Here is an 18,135-nt window from a genome sequence, read left to right as displayed (position 1 = left end):
AATGGTTATCATGGGCGTAGGGGACACATTTTGTAAAGCAACGTTAAAGTCAAGTCGTTGCTTTAAATAAACAAAGTTTTCTGATTAATAGATATCGTATCACGAATTGATCACAATTACACTTCTTTGTGAAGACTTTTGAATCCAATGCAAAAGTTTTCATGCTGATTTATAAATATTTTGACATTTTACTTTCAAAATAATATTTTTTAGTAATAAATCTCTATTTTTTATTTTTGAATTTAATTTAGTTGTGAATCTTTTTTTTTTCTTAATAAGATATAATAGAAATACAAATTTTACAACTTTATGTCAATATCTTTTTTAAGGTTATCGATATTCGATTAAGATAATTGATTTCTATTAGACCGACACAAATACAAATAGTAACTTCACTCTCAACTAATCATAATAATTAAAATTTCATTATATGTAACCGTTAATATTATATTACCAAGTCTTAAGACTTTTAATGCAACAAATTGTAATTTATTTTTTACAAATAATTCATTTGATACTTTTAATTAAAATTTTAGATAATTTCATAAAATTTATTAACATAAATGTTAACAAAATTTTGAAATTCTTAATTTATATTCTAAGTTTTAGAAAAAGTCCATATTAGTAATTAATGTTTTATAAATATTTACTTTTTAATTAAAATTTAATATATTAATCACAAAAATATCAAAATATAAATTACTAAAGGTAAGATTTAATTTTTAATAAATTAAATTAAGTTATTTTTTTTACATTTTTCTACAATACCTCTTTTAGTTTTTTTGTTAAGATTATTTGGTGTTCAATTTCTATAAAAAATATTCTACAATTTAAATAAATGATTAAATATTTCGTTTTGCATAATGATTACAATTTTCATAAAAACACATACATACATATATATATATATATATATATATATATATATATATATATATATATATATTAGAATTGATAGTGTCTACCATAATACTTTTTATATTATTAATTATCACAAATGACTGTTAATATAAAATTTAAAATAATATTATAAAATTTTAAAAACTGAAAAGAATGAGTGCATTGACTAAATTTATTTATTAGATAAGAGTAAGTGCATTATATTATATTATAGTCCATGGTGGAGTGTGTAAAATTTTCATTAACTTTGCAATGCCAAGGAACCATTGGTTGGTTTGGACAACATTGGGTGATGGGTCTTCTCTGCCATTATACATCATAATTACATATTAGAGAATCCAAATTCGATTACATATTAATAAACTTATCATTTTGTTTATAAAATATATTTTAAATATCAAATTATTTGTTTAAGTAGGTTAGTACTAGAATGTTGTGCTAATAAGGGGAATAAATGAAAGAACCACGAGTACTTCTATGCTCTTTTTTTTTTTTCGAGACTAATATTGCATAAAATTTCGGGATTAAAGCTCGATTCATTAAAAAAATTCCATAAATTTCTGGATTTTTTTTTATTATAAAAAGATAATCATAACTTAAACCCAGTATTAGATAAACTTTACTTTGTTCGTATTTATTTCATATTCTTCATAAAATTACTAGAATTATTTTTCCTAATATTGGTGTATTTAACATAACTTACATAGAGAACTGTGTGAAGGCTCTCAAAAGAATTGTTTAAAGAATAAAGAATAAGCAATGAATTGGATGGATGCATTAAATTATGTTTGAGTTGATAGGTTTTTCCAAGATCGTTTTCGTGGGGTTAGGGAACACATTTTTGTCAACAAAGTTATACAATCATTTTTCTTATTTAATACAAAATCTCATCATATTATCATAAGACAAACTCAAATGTCATCAACTACTTCTATTAAATCATAACAAACTATTTCAGTGTAATAGTAAAGTTTTAAATATGGCATTACATTAAAGATTTTATAAAAAAAAAATTATCTTTTATGAAAATCTTACCACTGAAACCATAATTATTTCAGATTAAAAAAATATTATTTATTTTAAAGTTGAATTTTTTTTCATCATGGTTTTATTATTTATAATGTTTCTAAGTTATAACAGGAATATAATCCATAATGTGAAATACTCAGAATCTATTATTACGTTACGTAAAGTGAAACTTTGTACAGACTCCAATTCCTATAAATAAAATTTGTCTCCATTATGTTGAAGTCATTCATACCTACTCATCCCTTCATTTCTCTTGTAATCATGAACATATCTCCGTTCCAAAATGCTATCATTTTTTGGTGGTTGATATGTGGAATCATGTTCAACCATATCTGTTGCAGCTTCAATATTGGTTGCCACCAACAAGACATGCATGCTCTCCTAAACTTCAAGCAAGGAGTCACAGACACATCTGGGGTGCTTTCTTCATGGTCCACCAAACTAGATTGTTGTGAATGGAAAGGAGTCATCTGTAACAACATCACAAGTAGAGTCACTGGAATCACTCTCACATGTTTTACAACCCTTCCAACTTACAGGGACCAAGTAGAAAAATCACATTGCCTTACAGGTTCCATTCACCTTTCTTTATTGTTAGCAGAGTTAGAATTTTTAGATTACCTGGATTTAAGAAACAATGACTTCTTAGCATTGCAATTTGATTATATGCATAATCATCGGGGTGTCAATTCTTCAACTCTTCGTCATCTTGATTTATCGCGTAACTCAAATCTTGCCATCAATAGCCTTCAATGGCTTCCCTATATTTCTTCCTTGGAATATCTCAACCTCCGTCATATTGATCTCAGTAAGGAGACTAATTGGCTTCAATTAGTGACTATGCTTCCATCACTTTCATTTCTCAATATGCGTGCTTGTCAGCTTAAAGACTTGAGTTGGTCTCTCCAGTATGCTAATTTTACAGCCCTCCAGGCTCTTGATCTTTCTTGTAATGAATTTAACTCAGAGTTACCTAAGTGGTTATTCAATCTTAGTTCTGGTATTTATGATTTAGACCTTAGACTAAGTTCTTTAAAAGGACATCTACCTAAGGCTTTGTTAAATCTTCGAGAACTGGAAAACTTGGTATTGGATGACAATAACTTTGATGGACCCATTCCAGATTGGTTAGGTGATTTCAAACATTTAGAAACTCTTTCTCTTGGAGCAAACAACTTTTCAGGATCTATTCCCACAAATTTGGGAAATCTCTCATCCTTAATCACCTTAGATGTTGCGTCAAATCCTTTGACAGGAGTTGTATCTGAGAGAAATTTAGCCAAATTGTCAAAATTAAAGGAACTGGAATTATACTCATATTCCACTTTAATCATTGATTTTGACTCCCATTGGATTCCACCTTTTCAACTTGAAGTATTAGTTCTTGGGTTTTCAAATCCCAATAATCTTCCTGCGTGGTTGTATACACAAAGATCTATTGAAAGTTTAACTATTATGGGATCATCATTTGAGGCTGGAGACAAATTTTGGAATCTTGTATCAAGAGTGGATGAAGTCCAATTACGAGACAATTTGATAGACGGAAACATGTCAAATGTGTTGTTGAATTCTACATTCATCGATTTGGCATCGAATGGTCTAAAAGGTTGCTTGCCACAATTATCACCAAATGTGGTTTTTGTCTCGTTAGTAAATAACTCATTATCAGGGGACATGTCTCCCCTCTTGTGTGATCATAAGATGTTGAATGGGAAAAACAATTTGTTGTTCTTGGACATATCAATGAATAATCTATCTGGAGGGCTTACCAATTGTTGGAAGAATTGGAAATCTTTAGTTGTTGTTCGATTGGGAAGCAATAATCTATCAGGCAAGATACCCCCATCAATGGGCTTCTTATCTAATCTCACCTCACTCCATTTGGATGAAAATAAACTACATGGAGACATTCCTCCCTCATTGCAACATTGTCATTCTCTTTTGGTCTTTAATGTCCGCAATAACCAATTATCTGGAAACATACCATATTGGATATCTCATAGTGTAATGACTCTCCAATTAAGGTCCAATCATTTTACTGGCAAAATCCCACCACAAATATGTCAATTTTCTTCCCTCATTATATTGGACATAGCAAATAACACAATTTCTGGTCATATACCCAATTGTCTTAGTAATATAAAATCCTTACTCTTCAACAATGCTTCATTGAGCAAACTTTCTTTTTACTTTCCTTCATATGATGGTTACTTCTACAGTGATGAATATCTTGAATTGGTTATAAAAGGTCAAGTATTAGTATATGAAAACAATCTACACTTCATGACCTTAATTGATATGTCAAGTAACAATTTGTCTGGAACAATACCTCCACAAATATTTAGTCTCATTGGATTGTCCTCTTTGAACTTGTCCCACAATAAACTAGCAGGAAAAATACCAAATGAGATAGGAAACATGAAAAACTTAGAGTCCCTTGATTTTTCATTAAACCAACTTGGTGGGCAAATTCCTCAGAGCTTGTCCAGCTTGTCCTTTCTGGGTTACTTGAACCTATCATTCAACAATCTAACAGGAAAAATACCATCAGGCACACAACTTCAAGGGTTCACTACACTTAGTTACATGGGAAATCATGATCTTTGTGGACCCCCACTTACCAAAATGTGCATTCAAGATGATAATCATAAAGACACAAAGCTTGTAGATGAAGATGGAAATCAATCTATATTTTTGGCATGGTTTTACATTGGAATAGAATCTGGATTTACGACAGGCTTTTTAGGAGTTTGTTGTGCTATTTTCTTGAATAGAAAATTGAGGCATGCTTACTTCAAGTTTCTTTATGACTTGAGAGATCGACTTTATGTCATGGTGATCATCAACATGAATCCATTCCGTTAAGATCAAAATGGTTGCATAATAATACTGGTATCTAAAATCTTTCTTTTTGAAATTTTATTTTAATTTATCTTTGAATAGTTTGCTCTTCACCATTACCAAAATATACTTTACTTCTTCATTTTCTTTTTAGTTTTTTAATTATTAATTATTCTTTATATATTGTTTTACATATTGTTTGAATTGCAGTAATATTTATATCCAACTTATTTAAAAACATATATAAATAAATGAATTGAGTTAAGAATATGAGTTTTCTCAACTCACATGTGGCATCTTAGCTTTTAAGTTTGTTTTTCTCTGCAAATTCTATTATAATTTAGTTGGTTAAAGTAGAGTAACTAATTAAATCAATTTTCTTTATTTTTGTCTAATCCTATTTTTTATTTATAAAAATTGGGTCCATGAAAAACAACTATAAGAAAAATGAAAATATATTAGAATAATGGAAAGAAGAAATATCAATTTAAGATGTTTTATGGTGTATTAAATAAGTTACAAAATTATATGATAATGAAAACTTGTCTATTAATTCATTTATTCTTATAAAATTTCTTGCATTATTATATCTCAGGTGTTTTTCATTCATGAAAAAGGAACAAGTCTTCAAGCGTAGAAGAGAACATGTGGTGTTATGAAAACACTACAAACAGTCTCAGCAGTGATGAACTTAATATTTAGATTTGGTTATTATTAATAGTTGGTGTATTTTGTTTTTTCCTTTTAAGTTACGCTGATGGTTTCCTACTTTATCTTTTCTTTTTTCTTTGTTCTCTGCAGCATTTAAATGAGATAAGTTTATGTTGTATGTTTTATAAACTAGTAAAAATGTTCCATATTAACTTTTCTTAATATTCAAAGTACTAAATATTGGTATAAATTTTAATATATTTAAAAAGAAGTTAATAAGATCATCGTCCATGAAAATTGACGTCATTTCAACTAATTTATATTCTATTAGTAATTGCAAAATTTTGTCATTCTACTATAGTCAGTATGTAGAAAAGTAGATTTTTTTTTAGCATGATGCAGTGCTTCTTAAAATGTTCCTAGAAAGTAATGTGATAATATACTAGGGTTAGGGTTAGAGTCTCTTTAAAAAAATAGCTATTAAGTTCATTTTTTATCTAATAAGAAGCTAACGACTAATTGATAAGTTCTTAACATATGCTTCTGAAAATATCACTAAAAGTTTTTCTTAAATAATAATCGATTTTTCTGATGAAAGTAATTAATTATTATAGAAATCAATTTAAATATTAATTTATAAATTATATATTATTAGTAATTAAAATAGTTTCAAAAATTTATAATTAATAATTAAAATAATTTTTATTATGAATTAATTTCTGAATTTATTATTAACATAAATTATCTAATTTTTTACTAAAAAAATTTATCTCTAAATTAATTTTTAATTAAAAAATTAGTCTTTAAATATTTTTTATCAGTAAGAGTTTTGTTGCCGTTTATAAATCAATTTATTTGATTGGTAGATAAAGTAAATTATTGGAAAACGACATATAAGAATATGATTAACCATTATTATATTAATGAAAATGTGTTTTTAAAAAAAAAAATATTGTTACATAATTATATAATTTTTTAAATATTTCTTTTATTAAACTGTTTTGTACATTTATTTATTTTCTAAAAACTGTATAGGCTTTTAATTTGGACAAGTTATCTTGTTTAAATGAGTTAATGTTTAATAAAATTTATTTACTTATTATTTATCAATTTAAACAATTGTTACATTTTCTTAATTTTAATTTTAACATATAGCATCATGCAATAAAATATTGGTTACTTCAAATTAAATTTTTTTTCTTGAACTCGCGCATGCGGTACCAAACCTGTGAGTTTGAGCGAGCTCACCGAGTTCATCTCCGAATTTATCAAGTTTATACAAAAAATGAGTTTGCTTTCAACTCGAAAGCTATTAGTAAGAACATAAACTTGGATGAGTTAACTTTAACTCGTGAGTTTAATAACCATGCATATATAACTACTATTAGACTTGACTTTTAAGTAACGTGAAACTTTTGGATATATCAACCAAATCCCATTGTAAAGGGTTAACGGAAAAAGAATTACTTGTAATTCTCTTTTTTTTTTTTTTCTAAAGACTATGGTAATGTTCCAACCTAATTCCACTTAAGATAACTTTGTTGCAGTCCACCATTGTTGATGGATTGTCTATGTTTGGTCTTGATGCTTGGATCATGTTCCTATCCCTAGAAAGCATCTTAATGGGTTAAAAGAGGGAAAACTACATCTAACCTCAAATTCTTAGCGATTTCATATTTTTATTAGAACAAGCCACTCGTTTGATATCTCAAAGGTATAAGTGACTTGAAATCCTCATTTTTCTTCCTCATATAGGTGTGATTGCACTCACATGGATATGGTTGCACCCACATGGGTGTGAGAAGAATGTTAAACACAAAATTGCACTAAAATAATCCAACGACTCAATTCAACCAAACAAATTGAATTCAATTTATTTGAGATTTGGTCAAATCCACCTAATCGAATGTAACTCAATCTTTTAAGGATGGTCTCGAGTTCAACATATAAAACTCATCATGCAACACAACTAGTCAAAATTGTGAAATGTTATGAATATTCATAAATTGAAAGTAATGTAAGTATTATTTAAGTTATCCTATTATTTTATTAATTACATGTATATTTAAGTAATATAATTTATAACTTTTATTTTTTTAAAAAGAGGAGGATTAAAAGTTTACGAAGAGTTTATAATGTTGTCATAGACACATATCAATCATTAATTCAGCCCCGGAATTACATAACATCAGACCCCAAATGCATTTAGCAATATGTTAAGTCAATAAATCATACACTTAAGTCAGGATTCACAACCCATTAATTTTATATTGTCACAAATACATGAATAACATTAGAAGGAGAAAAGAACTTACCTTTGAAGGCCACAAACAGAGCAAACCCAACTAAGAGGATTTTGAGGTGATCCCCGTTGTGTGTGTGTTTTGACAATAAAAAAAGAAAGAGAAGTGTGAAATTCCTTTTGTGTCTTGCATTGGAGAAACTTTGCGCTCATATAGACCTCTTGGCCCATCATTGAGATTCTAGTATTTAATTATAATGAGATATATATGAGGAAAGAATTGGTCCCCATGAAACATATTATAGAAATTAAATCATTGCATAATATCCATAGTATTGATTATAATTATTAAAAAATATTGCATCTAATTATTAGAATCATATATTTTCCTTAAACTGAAAATCCTAATGCAACACATTGATTTATAACAATGTATCAATATAAGCATAACTTGAATCAAATCATAACATAGTATCAATATATTGATTCTAATCATTTATCAGGAATATTTGCTTCAATTAGTAAAAAAAATATCTTCATCTGAGTGACAAAAATCCTAATGAAACACATCACATAAGCATAAAATCAATAAGATGACATTGATTATAATTACTAAAGAATATTGCTTCTAATAATTAAAATTATACCCTTATTTGAAAACAGTGATGTTAAAATATCTTTTGATGACATATCATGTGAGAAATGTAAATAGTGTAAATAAATAACAAGGAGTGGGGTGAAAACATTGAAACTCATGAAGAAAAATGTGATAATTAAAAATAAATTGGGCTCTTTCTTCTTCTTCTTTCTTATTTCAACTTTTTTTACTTATCTACCATTAATTAAAAACATACATCTTTCTATTTTTTAAAAATCAATACATTCATCCAAATGAAATTGAGTGTTGTCATATCAACTAAGGCAACTAAGGCGTGCACAATACTGTGCTTTAGAAGAGCATGCCAGATACGGATATAGAAACTTGCACAAAACTGTCTCACACTTCCTTGGATACGTAGCGTGAATCCAATTTATTTAAAAACTAGAAAATATTGTTTTGACAATAATTATTCTTGAACTAAGAGCCTGTTCGCTTGCGAAGATTTTCTGTTTCAGTGGAGATCAAAGGATGGATCAGCAAAGAAGTAAGGTGTTCATTTTAGATGATATATGGGCGAGTGTTTGCAATGATTTGAAGGATGAATGGTTTTTTTTATCTCGCGTATGGAACGTATATTTGAAGGATTACTTCAACAAATGACTATTTTACCCATTTTATATACATTGGAATGAGTTGGATCCGTTCCCACTAATATTGGATCCGTTCACACTAATGTTGGATCCAATCCAATGCATCTGGATCGATCCCAATGATATTGGATCCAATCCCATGATGCTTAGATCCGATTCCAAATATATATATATATATATATATATATATAATAAATAATAATATTAATAACAATATTAAATAATAATGATAAAAATAATATTAATAATTATTGTTTTGATAATAATAATAATAATAATAATAGTAATAATAAAAATATATTAATTTTAACTTTAAGGGTAAAATTGTAATCTTATATTTTAATACATTAAAACTTTATTTTTTTTATCTATCACATCATTCAAATCACTCACAAAATTTCATAAATTTACTTCTAAATTTACTCACTTTTACTCTCAAATTCCTTAAAAAAATAACAAACACTTCACCCTTTAATCCACTCAAATTCATCTTCTCACTCTCCTTCAAATTCATCTTTTGAAGTGAACATAGCCTAAGTGATCCAGTCACTTTTATTATTGTTATTAGCGAGAATAAATACGCTATCACGTCTTTGCCTTTTATTTTTTAAGTTTCATTGAGATTTGAATTAAGATTAATAAGAAATATTTAATTAAATTAAGATATTTATGAATGATTAAAATTAGAAAAAAAATGTATACAAAAGAAGTTATCAAAATAACTGTTAAAGATAAAAGTGGTTTATAGAATAATAGTTAAAAATAAACTATTTATAAAATAATTATTTTTTAAAATAATAATTAAGAATAAAACTGAAATATATATAAATGTAGACACAAAAAAGTATCATCTTTATATATTGACACAAAATTGACACAAAAGAGGATATTTTTTTATACATTGATGATATAGATAATAATAATAAAGAAGGCATAATTTATTTTAATTAAAAGAAAAAAAAGACGAAGAATAAAATATTTCAGAATTATCTAAATCAAATATTACCCTGTATTAGAAAAAACTATTTCATAAATTTACATAAACATCTTCAGAACAATTGCATCCTAAGAAAGGAGAAAAAGAAAGAGGAAAAAAAAATACCACTTTTATACCGTGTGTATTGTTGATAACGTTAAAACATCTCCTAGAATCGGAAGAGAGCCTTTAAAAGAAGAAGGAACCCGAATAAAGAATGAGAAAGGAAAACAAAAAGGATTTTGGAAAGGATATTATTATTTTGATACCTAACAAACTTTTACATACTTAACATCCGTTATTTTATCTTTTAATTTTCTCTATTTCTTTACAAATACAAAAATTAACTTTTTTTTTAATGATCAAAATACTATACTACTTTCCTTCTAAGAAATGCAGAGCCTCTATGGTAGAACACTTTCTCCTATGCCATTTTAAATATTTTTTTATTTATTTTACATAAATAAAGTATTAAAAAATATTTATATAACATTCATCTAAACAACAAATTTAGTCCCAGATGGAAAAAGATAACATTGTTTTATTTTAAAAAATTAAGACTAATTGAATAAAAAAATTAAATATAATAACTAAATACCAGATAATAACACATGACACTACTAGTTTGTTAGGTAACTGAATACAAGATAATTATACTTTGTGACAAATCCTTCCACCATAAATTGTAATGAAGTACAATACTCCATTCTTAAGTATTTATTAGAACAGGAGTAAGTGGAAGGTGATGGGAAGCCATAGTCCATGGTGGTGTAGTGGTTAAAATTCCAATAACTTGCCAATGTCAAAAGAAGGAATCATTCATTGTTTTGACCCACTGTGAGGACTCTCAATCACATTTTCTGATAATTTTCTGCTGTTGTCTATTTATTCAATCTTTAAAATATATTAGTGTTAGTATACTAAATTTTTTTTATATATTTTAAAACATCAGAAATTAATGTACATCCATATTATAAAGATTTTGTTAATAAGGCATTAATTAAAGTTTTATAAAAAAATTGTCTTTTATAATAATCTCACCCGGTGAAAGCATAACTATTTCAGATTAAAAAAATTATTATTTATTTTAAAATTAAATATTCTCATCATGGTTTTATTATTCAAAATGTTTTGAAATATTTAATTTCATTTTAATATTTAAGTTGTAAATATGGCACTACATTAAAGATTTAGAGAAAAAAAATCTTTTATAGTGATTTTACCCGGGAAAGCATAAAAGTTTCAGATTAAAAATAACAATTATTTATTTAAAAGCTTACTATTTTTATTGCAATTTAATTTTTTTTAAAATACCTTAAAATTATTAAAAACATATAATTACTCGTAATCCGATAATTAATGGATAACCTGCCCGCAATTAGTATAAATAGATAGTTTCTCTCCGTTAGGTTCAAGTCATTCACCACTTCATTTCTCTTGTAATCATGAATATATCTCCCTCTCAAAATGCAATTATTTTTTGGTGGTTGTTATGCGGAATCATGTTCAACACCGTCTTTTGCAGCTTTGAGAGTCGTTGCAACCAACAAGACATGCATGCTCTCTTAAACTTCAAGCAAGGAGTGAGAGATCCCTCAGGTGTCCTTTCTTCATGGTCCATTGAACTAGATTGTTGTGAATGGAAAGGAGTCATCTGTAACAACATCACAAGTAGAGTCACTCGAATCACTCTCCCATGTTCTACAACTCTTCCAATTTACAGGGACCAAGAAGACAAATCACATTGTCTTACAGGTTCCATTCACCTCTCATTGTTGTTACTGGAGTTGCAATTTTTAGATTACTTGGATTTGACAAACAATGACTTCTTAGCATTACAATTTGATTATCTGCATAATCATAATTGTCACAATCTATCTTTTCCTACTTCTCCTCCTCAGTGTGTCAACTCTTCAACCTTTCGTTATCTTGATTTATCACTTAACTCAAATCTTGTCCTCAATAGCCTTCAATGGCTTCCCTATATTTCCTCCTTGGAATATCTCAACCTCCGTCATATTGATCTTAGTAAGGAAACTAATTGGCTTCAATTAGTGACTATGCTTCCATCACTTTCATTCCTCAATATGGATGCTTGTCAACTTAAAGACTTGAGTTTGTCTCTCCCGTATGCTAATTTTACTGCTCTTCAGGTTCTTGAACTTTCTCAAAATGAATTTAAGTCAGAGTTACCTAAGTGGCTATTCAATCTTAGTTCCACTATCTATGTTTTAGACCTTGGCGTAAATCATTTAATGGGACCTCTACCGAAGGCTTTGTTAAATCTTCGAGAACTTGAACACTTGGTCTTACCATTCAATAACTTTGTTGGATCCATTCCAGACTGGTTAGGTGAACTGGAACATCTACAAACTCTTAATATTGGAAAGAACATGTTTTCTGGATCTATTCCCACAAATTTGGGAAATCTATCATCCTTAACTACCTTCAGTGTTGCCGCAAATCCATTGACAGGGGTTGTGTCTGAGAGAAATTTAGCCAAATTGTCAAAATTAAAGGAACTGGAAATATACTCATATTCAACGTTAATATTACATTTTGACTCCCACTGGATTCCACCATTTCAACTTGAAGAATTAACTCTTGGGTTTTCAAATCCCAACCTTCCTGCGTGGTTGTATACACAACGATCTATTGAAACTTTAATTATTGAGTATTCATCATTTAAAGCCGAAGACAAATTTTGGAATTTTGTATCAAGAGTGACTGAGGTCCAACTAGTAAATAATTTGATAGACGGAAACATGTCAGATGTGTTGCTGAACTCTACATTCATTGATCTGTCATCGAATGGTCTAAAGGGTTCCTTGCCTCAATTATCACCACAGGTGACCATTGTGTCGTTATCAAATAATTCATTCTCAGGAGACTTGTCTCCCCTCCTTTGTGATCACAAGATGTTGAATGGGAAAAACAATTTGTTGTTCTTGGACATATCATTAAATAATCTATCTGGAGAGCTTACCAATTGTTGGAAAAATTGGAAATCTTTGGTTGCTATTCACATGGGAAGCAATAATCTATCAGGCAACATACCCTCATCAATGGGGTTGTTATCTAATCTCACATCACTCCATTTGCATGAGAACAAACTACATGGAGTGATTCCTTCCTTATTGCAAAATTGTCACTCTTTATTGGTATTTAATGTTCGCAATAACCACTTATCAGGAAACATACCAGATTGGATATCTCACAGTGTCATGGCTCTTCAATTAAGGTCCAATCATTTTAGTGGTGAAATCTCACCAAAAATATGCCGATTGTCTTCCCTTATTATATTGGATATTGCGCATAATGCAATATCAGGTCATATACCTAGTTGTCTTGATAATATTAAAACCCTACTTTTCAACAATGTTTCACAACACAAACTTTCTTTTTCCTTTCCTTCATTTGATAATAATTACTTCCTCAATGATGATAGTCTTGAATTGGTTACTAAAGGTCAAGTTTTAGAATATAGTGAAAACCTACATTTTATGACCTTAATTGATATGTCAAGTAACAATTTATCTGGAACAATACCTCCACAAATGTTTAATCTCATTGGATTGTCCTCTTTGAACTTGTCCCACAATAAACTAGCAGGAAAAATACCAAATGAGATAGGAAACATGAAAAATTTAGAGTCCCTTGATTTTTCAGCAAACCAACTTAGGGGAGAAATTCCTTACAGCTAGTCCAGTTTGTCCTTTTTAGGTTATTTGAACCTATCATTCAATAATTTAACGGGAAAAATACCATCAGGCACACAACTTCAAGGGTTCACTGCACTTAGTTACATTGGCAATCGTGATCTTTGTGGACCCCCACTTATCAAAATGTGCTTTCAGGATGATAAACATAAAGAAACAGAGCTTGTAGATGAAGATGGAAATCAATCTAAATTTTTGACATGGTTTTACATCGGAATAGAATCTGGATTTGTGACTGGCTTTTTGGGAGTTTGTTGTGCTATTTTCTTAAACAGAAAATTGAGGCATGCTTACTTCAAGTTTCTTTATGACTTGAGAGATCGACTTTATGTCATGGTGATCATCAACATGAATCCATTTCGTTAAGATCAAAATGGTTGCATAATAATACTGGTATGTAAAATCTTTCCTTTTTAAATTTTATTTTAATTTATCTTTAGATAGTTTGTTTTTCACCATTACCAAAATATACTTTAGTTCTTCATTTATTTTTAAATTTTTTTAATTATTAATTATTCTTTATATATTGTTTGGACTATATTAATATTTATATCTAACTTATTTAAAAATTTATATAAATATAAATGAATTGAGTTTAGAAGAAAACCATTTCTCAACTCCCATATGTCATAGTTGTTAGATTATAATTTGATTGATTAAAAAAAATGCTTTTGTCAAGGTTGAATTCTAGTTAATGCTTATTGATACAAATCAAACAACTCATTGATATTGATATCATTTTTATTGACTAAAACTAGAATTTGGTATGCAAACGAGTGAGCCCATTTAAGTTTGCATATGTATCAATGTAAGGCTCTATTATTTTCTACTCTTATTTTTAAGGGATGTCCCTAACCTAAAGGCTAGCTCATAGGGTGACAAGGCCCCTAAAGCAACCAAGACCCCTCATTCTGCACTCAATTGCCAAAATCAATGCTCTCGCTCTTCCCTTTCTTCTCCACAAAAGTTTTGCTAGGGTTTGGGTTTTACCCTTCTTTGCGTTAACTTAACCCCATTCTTCAATCCATGTAAGTTGATTCTCCACCGTACCTTTTTCATTCCCAGCTCTGTCATCATGATTCTCACTAGGGTTCACCATGGTAACCTATTTTGAATCTATTCCACTGTTTTACAGATCGTAAATATGCTCCGTGGTCGGTAGTACTCACTTACTTGGGTGTCAGGATATTTTGCTAGCTTTTTTCAGGTAAGGGAAGCTAGGGTTTATGTATTTAAAGTTATTTTGACGATTTTTGGTCTGTTTGTATGGTTGTGATGCTTGAATGAGGTTGTTGGTCGAATAAAAATGTATGGTGTGCGAGTATGTTTGATTGATGTGGCGCTACTCTTTTTCTGCATTGCACACTTTTCGTAAAATTAAAGTTACTACTGTATTAACCGTTGGATCGAGCTGAAATTTTAACAGCTGATCTTTAACACAAAATTCTTTACTTTGACCGGTCGGATCTTTAATCGGAGCTCTGTATTGAGAGCAGTTTTTATAGCAAGGTCATTGTAGTTTGTTTGTTGACAACACTGCACACTTTTCGTAAAATGAAAGTTACTACTTCGTTAACCGTTGGATCGGGCTGATATTTTTACAGCTGATCCTTAACACAAAATTCTTGACTTTGACCGGTCGGATCCTTAATCTGAGCTCTGTAGTGAGAGCAGTTTTTATCGCAAGGTCACTGTAGTTTGGTTGTTGACAACATTGACCTTTGTTGCTTGTTTGGTTTACAACTTTCTTTATAGTTATTCAATTAAGTTGGTTCTTGATTCAATCATATTTAATTTGAATATAAATACAAAAATTTTCTGAGCTTTACACAAGCTGCAGTTTTATTTCTAAAATTCCTAAATCGTTTGCATAATATGATGTTAAGTTGGATTGCTATATTAAAGCATGAGATGAGTGAATATGCATGAGTAAGAGGGTGTATGAGTTGTGAATGATGAGCTTGGATAAATCTTGGCATGTGATTTCAATGAAATGGTTGGTATCAAAATGGCATGGTATTGGTATGAGGTGAAATTCTATATTCATGGATTGGGAAGGATGAGTTAGAATGGATTCAACATGGAATATGAATGAGGATTTGGTTATAAAGGTTGGCATGAGATTTATGTGCATGATAAATATTACTTTATTGATTGAGTATGTTTGGTTTGTGTCAGTGCGTAATTCCATGAGCCTCTAGGTGAGACCTCATGGTAGTGCTTCAGTGGTCGGGACGTAATTCCATGACCCCTGTTGTGGGAGTTCATGGTGGTGCCCCATCTATATAATTTGGTAAGGATTCAAGGTAAGGTTGCATCCTGACACTCTAAGGACCCAGTTAGTCTCACTTAGAGCGGACTGACTCTTGTGGCGAGAGTAGCAAGAGGCCTGAAACTCATCAAGGGATAACCTTGTGTGTGGGGGATTGAGACATTGTAACACTTGTAACACTTAGCTCGGGGGTGAGCAGTTCGGGGGTGAGCAGAGGTATCCACCACAAGTGCAAGCATCCGCTGAATCCGACCAGATTATATGTATCCGGATGAGTCGTGTCGAGTCTAGTGTATTGCTTGAGGAGTCATAACATGTTTGGATGACATATACTACTTGGATTGTGTAATAGCATGTGATTGCATGATAAATTGTTTTCTACTCAAGCTTACCCTTTGTTTGTTTGATTGTTATGTATGTGGTTTTCTCTTTTTGCGATGATCATCAATTTATTGATGTGAGCAGATGCGAGAACTCCTCGTGGTCATTAGGGTGATGGAGGTTCCGCTGCTTAGTCCGTGTTATGACAGATCCCGCTTTTCAGAGTTTACTTTAGGGCTATGGCCCATGTATTATCTACTCTCTAAGTATTTATTTTAAACACTGTCGAACTATTTTCTCTGTCAAGTTATTGGCATCGTGGTGTACCCCAGTATTTCATTTTTAAGTACCTTGGATATTTGTAAGGAGTGACTTGATACTCCGCAAATTAGTCCTTTATGTTATCTTGTGTAATATTCTATTTGATTATGTTAATATTTAAGTGGGGTGTTACAACAACATAAGTTTCGACATTAAGCCTAACATATCTTTTCAATTTTTTTCATAAGACATTGCTAAAACATTTTCATTCTCATCGCCATGTCCAATCGCCATATCCAATGGATTTAAAATTTGTATCTCTGCATCATCCCTATGAAATAATGGCTATACCGTATCTATAATTATATCCATATATCTGCTTTTTTATGTTCCAAAATTAATTAATTAGTTTAAAAAAACAGTAAAAAAGTATATAATATTATCGGATGTTTAATAATAATAAGACATATTCTTATTTCTTAAATATTTATAAAGAAATTATAATTTTATAAATTTCAAATTATAGTATTGAAATAACAATAAAAAAAGTGAAAAAATTATATATAGTATTACATGATTACAACTAAATAAAATTTCATGACAACAGAAAAATCTAATAATTTTGCATATGGTAATAAAAGAAAGTTAATAAAATTAAAAAATAATTTTTAATATTATAAAAAAAAGTAAAAATATACAAGTTAAAAAATAAACATTATGATTATGATACATCATTCCAAAAAATTGCAAAAAAAAACATTAAACTTTAATTAATAATAATAAAAGATATTCATTATCATATTAAATTATTATATTATAATAAATCGAATATCTTTATGCAATTGTAATGGTAAACTTATATGATATAAAAATATAATTATCATCAAAATAATATTGTATATGACAAAATAAATAATAAATAGAAATATTCAAAAAAGTAGAATGATCAAATGTGTGTCTTAAAAATAATTTGATATATCATTAAACAAAATCGCAGGAAAGTAAATGTATAACTAATGATAGGATAAATGAAAAATATTTTGGAGATCTAAAAATGTAACGCCCCAATTAAAAAGGGTAAATTCAATTTAATAAAGCGTCACACATATATAAATATCCAGAGAGTGCAGAAATAGGATAAGAAGGTACATAATATCCCCAACCATGTTCATAACAAAAAGAGAGGAGGCACTACACTGCCTAACCTAATTAAAATGGATCAATAACAACACAAGTTCTTGTACAGAAAGATAAATCTAGATAATAAAACTTCTTCAGCTGAGGGCTCCATAGTGAGCCCCATACCCGTCCATAACCATCAAGCTGTAGCATCTCCATTGCCATTACCACTGCCATTGGTTCTCACATCTGCTCACATCAATAGAATTAATGATCATTTCAAAGGAGGAAGATCGCACACACAACCATACAAACGAGCGAAAGGGTAAGCTAGTGCACAAAATTCATACATCATAATAATCATCATTCAATCATATAATCAAGCATAAATGACGGGAACCCACACATGATATACCAAACCCCTTCAAAACTACAAGACTTGACTATCCGGATATACATAATGAGGCACCACCACAAGACAATGGAATTAAGTCCTAGCAGTAAGGCATCATCACGAGGCCTTCGCGGAATTACACCCTTACAAGAGACACCA

General features: G+C 29.5%; 2 protein-coding genes and 1 long non-coding RNA gene across 4 annotated transcripts; all 3 read left to right on the top strand.

Annotated features, from left to right (window-relative positions):
- The first annotated feature begins 2,143 nt into the window (after window positions 1-2,143).
- On the top strand, window positions 2,144-5,645 carry LOC114193862 (receptor-like protein EIX2). Of its 2 annotated transcripts, none has more exons than XR_003606310.1 (2): window positions 2,144-2,500; window positions 5,366-5,645. XR_003606310.1 is itself a non-coding variant. In XM_028083825.1 (2 exons), exon 1 carries the CDS (start codon window positions 2,596-2,598, stop codon window positions 4,792-4,794), a length of 2,199 nt encoding a protein of 732 aa, XP_027939626.1. In that variant the 5' UTR covers window positions 2,512-2,595; the 3' UTR covers window positions 4,795-4,821; window positions 5,366-5,610. The 2 variants fall into 2 exon arrangements, 1 of the variants encoding a protein (XP_027939626.1); XM_028083825.1 differs by lacking the exon at window positions 2,144-2,500 and adding an exon at window positions 2,512-4,821 and having other exon boundaries at window positions 5,366-5,610.
- Window positions 5,646-11,392: 5,747 nt separating this feature from the next.
- LOC114194259 (receptor-like protein EIX1) lies at window positions 11,393-13,594 on the top strand. The gene has a single exon (XM_028084381.1). The coding sequence runs from the start codon at window positions 11,393-11,395 to the stop codon at window positions 13,592-13,594; it is 2,202 nt and encodes a 733-aa protein (XP_027940182.1).
- Window positions 13,595-14,295: 701 nt separating this feature from the next.
- Window positions 14,296-16,644, top strand: LOC114194034. The gene is made up of 3 exons (XR_003606336.1): window positions 14,296-14,637; window positions 14,745-14,816; window positions 16,347-16,644. It is a non-coding gene; the product is annotated as an uncharacterized LOC114194034 (long non-coding RNA).
- Window positions 16,645-18,135: the final 1,491 nt, after the last annotated feature.

This window comes from Vigna unguiculata, chromosome 8 (assembly GCF_004118075.2).
Source record: "Vigna unguiculata cultivar IT97K-499-35 chromosome 8, ASM411807v1, whole genome shotgun sequence".
Classification (NCBI taxonomy): Eukaryota; Viridiplantae; Streptophyta; class Magnoliopsida; order Fabales; family Fabaceae; genus Vigna; species Vigna unguiculata.
This window is presented reverse-complemented; position numbering and strand designations above follow the sequence as displayed.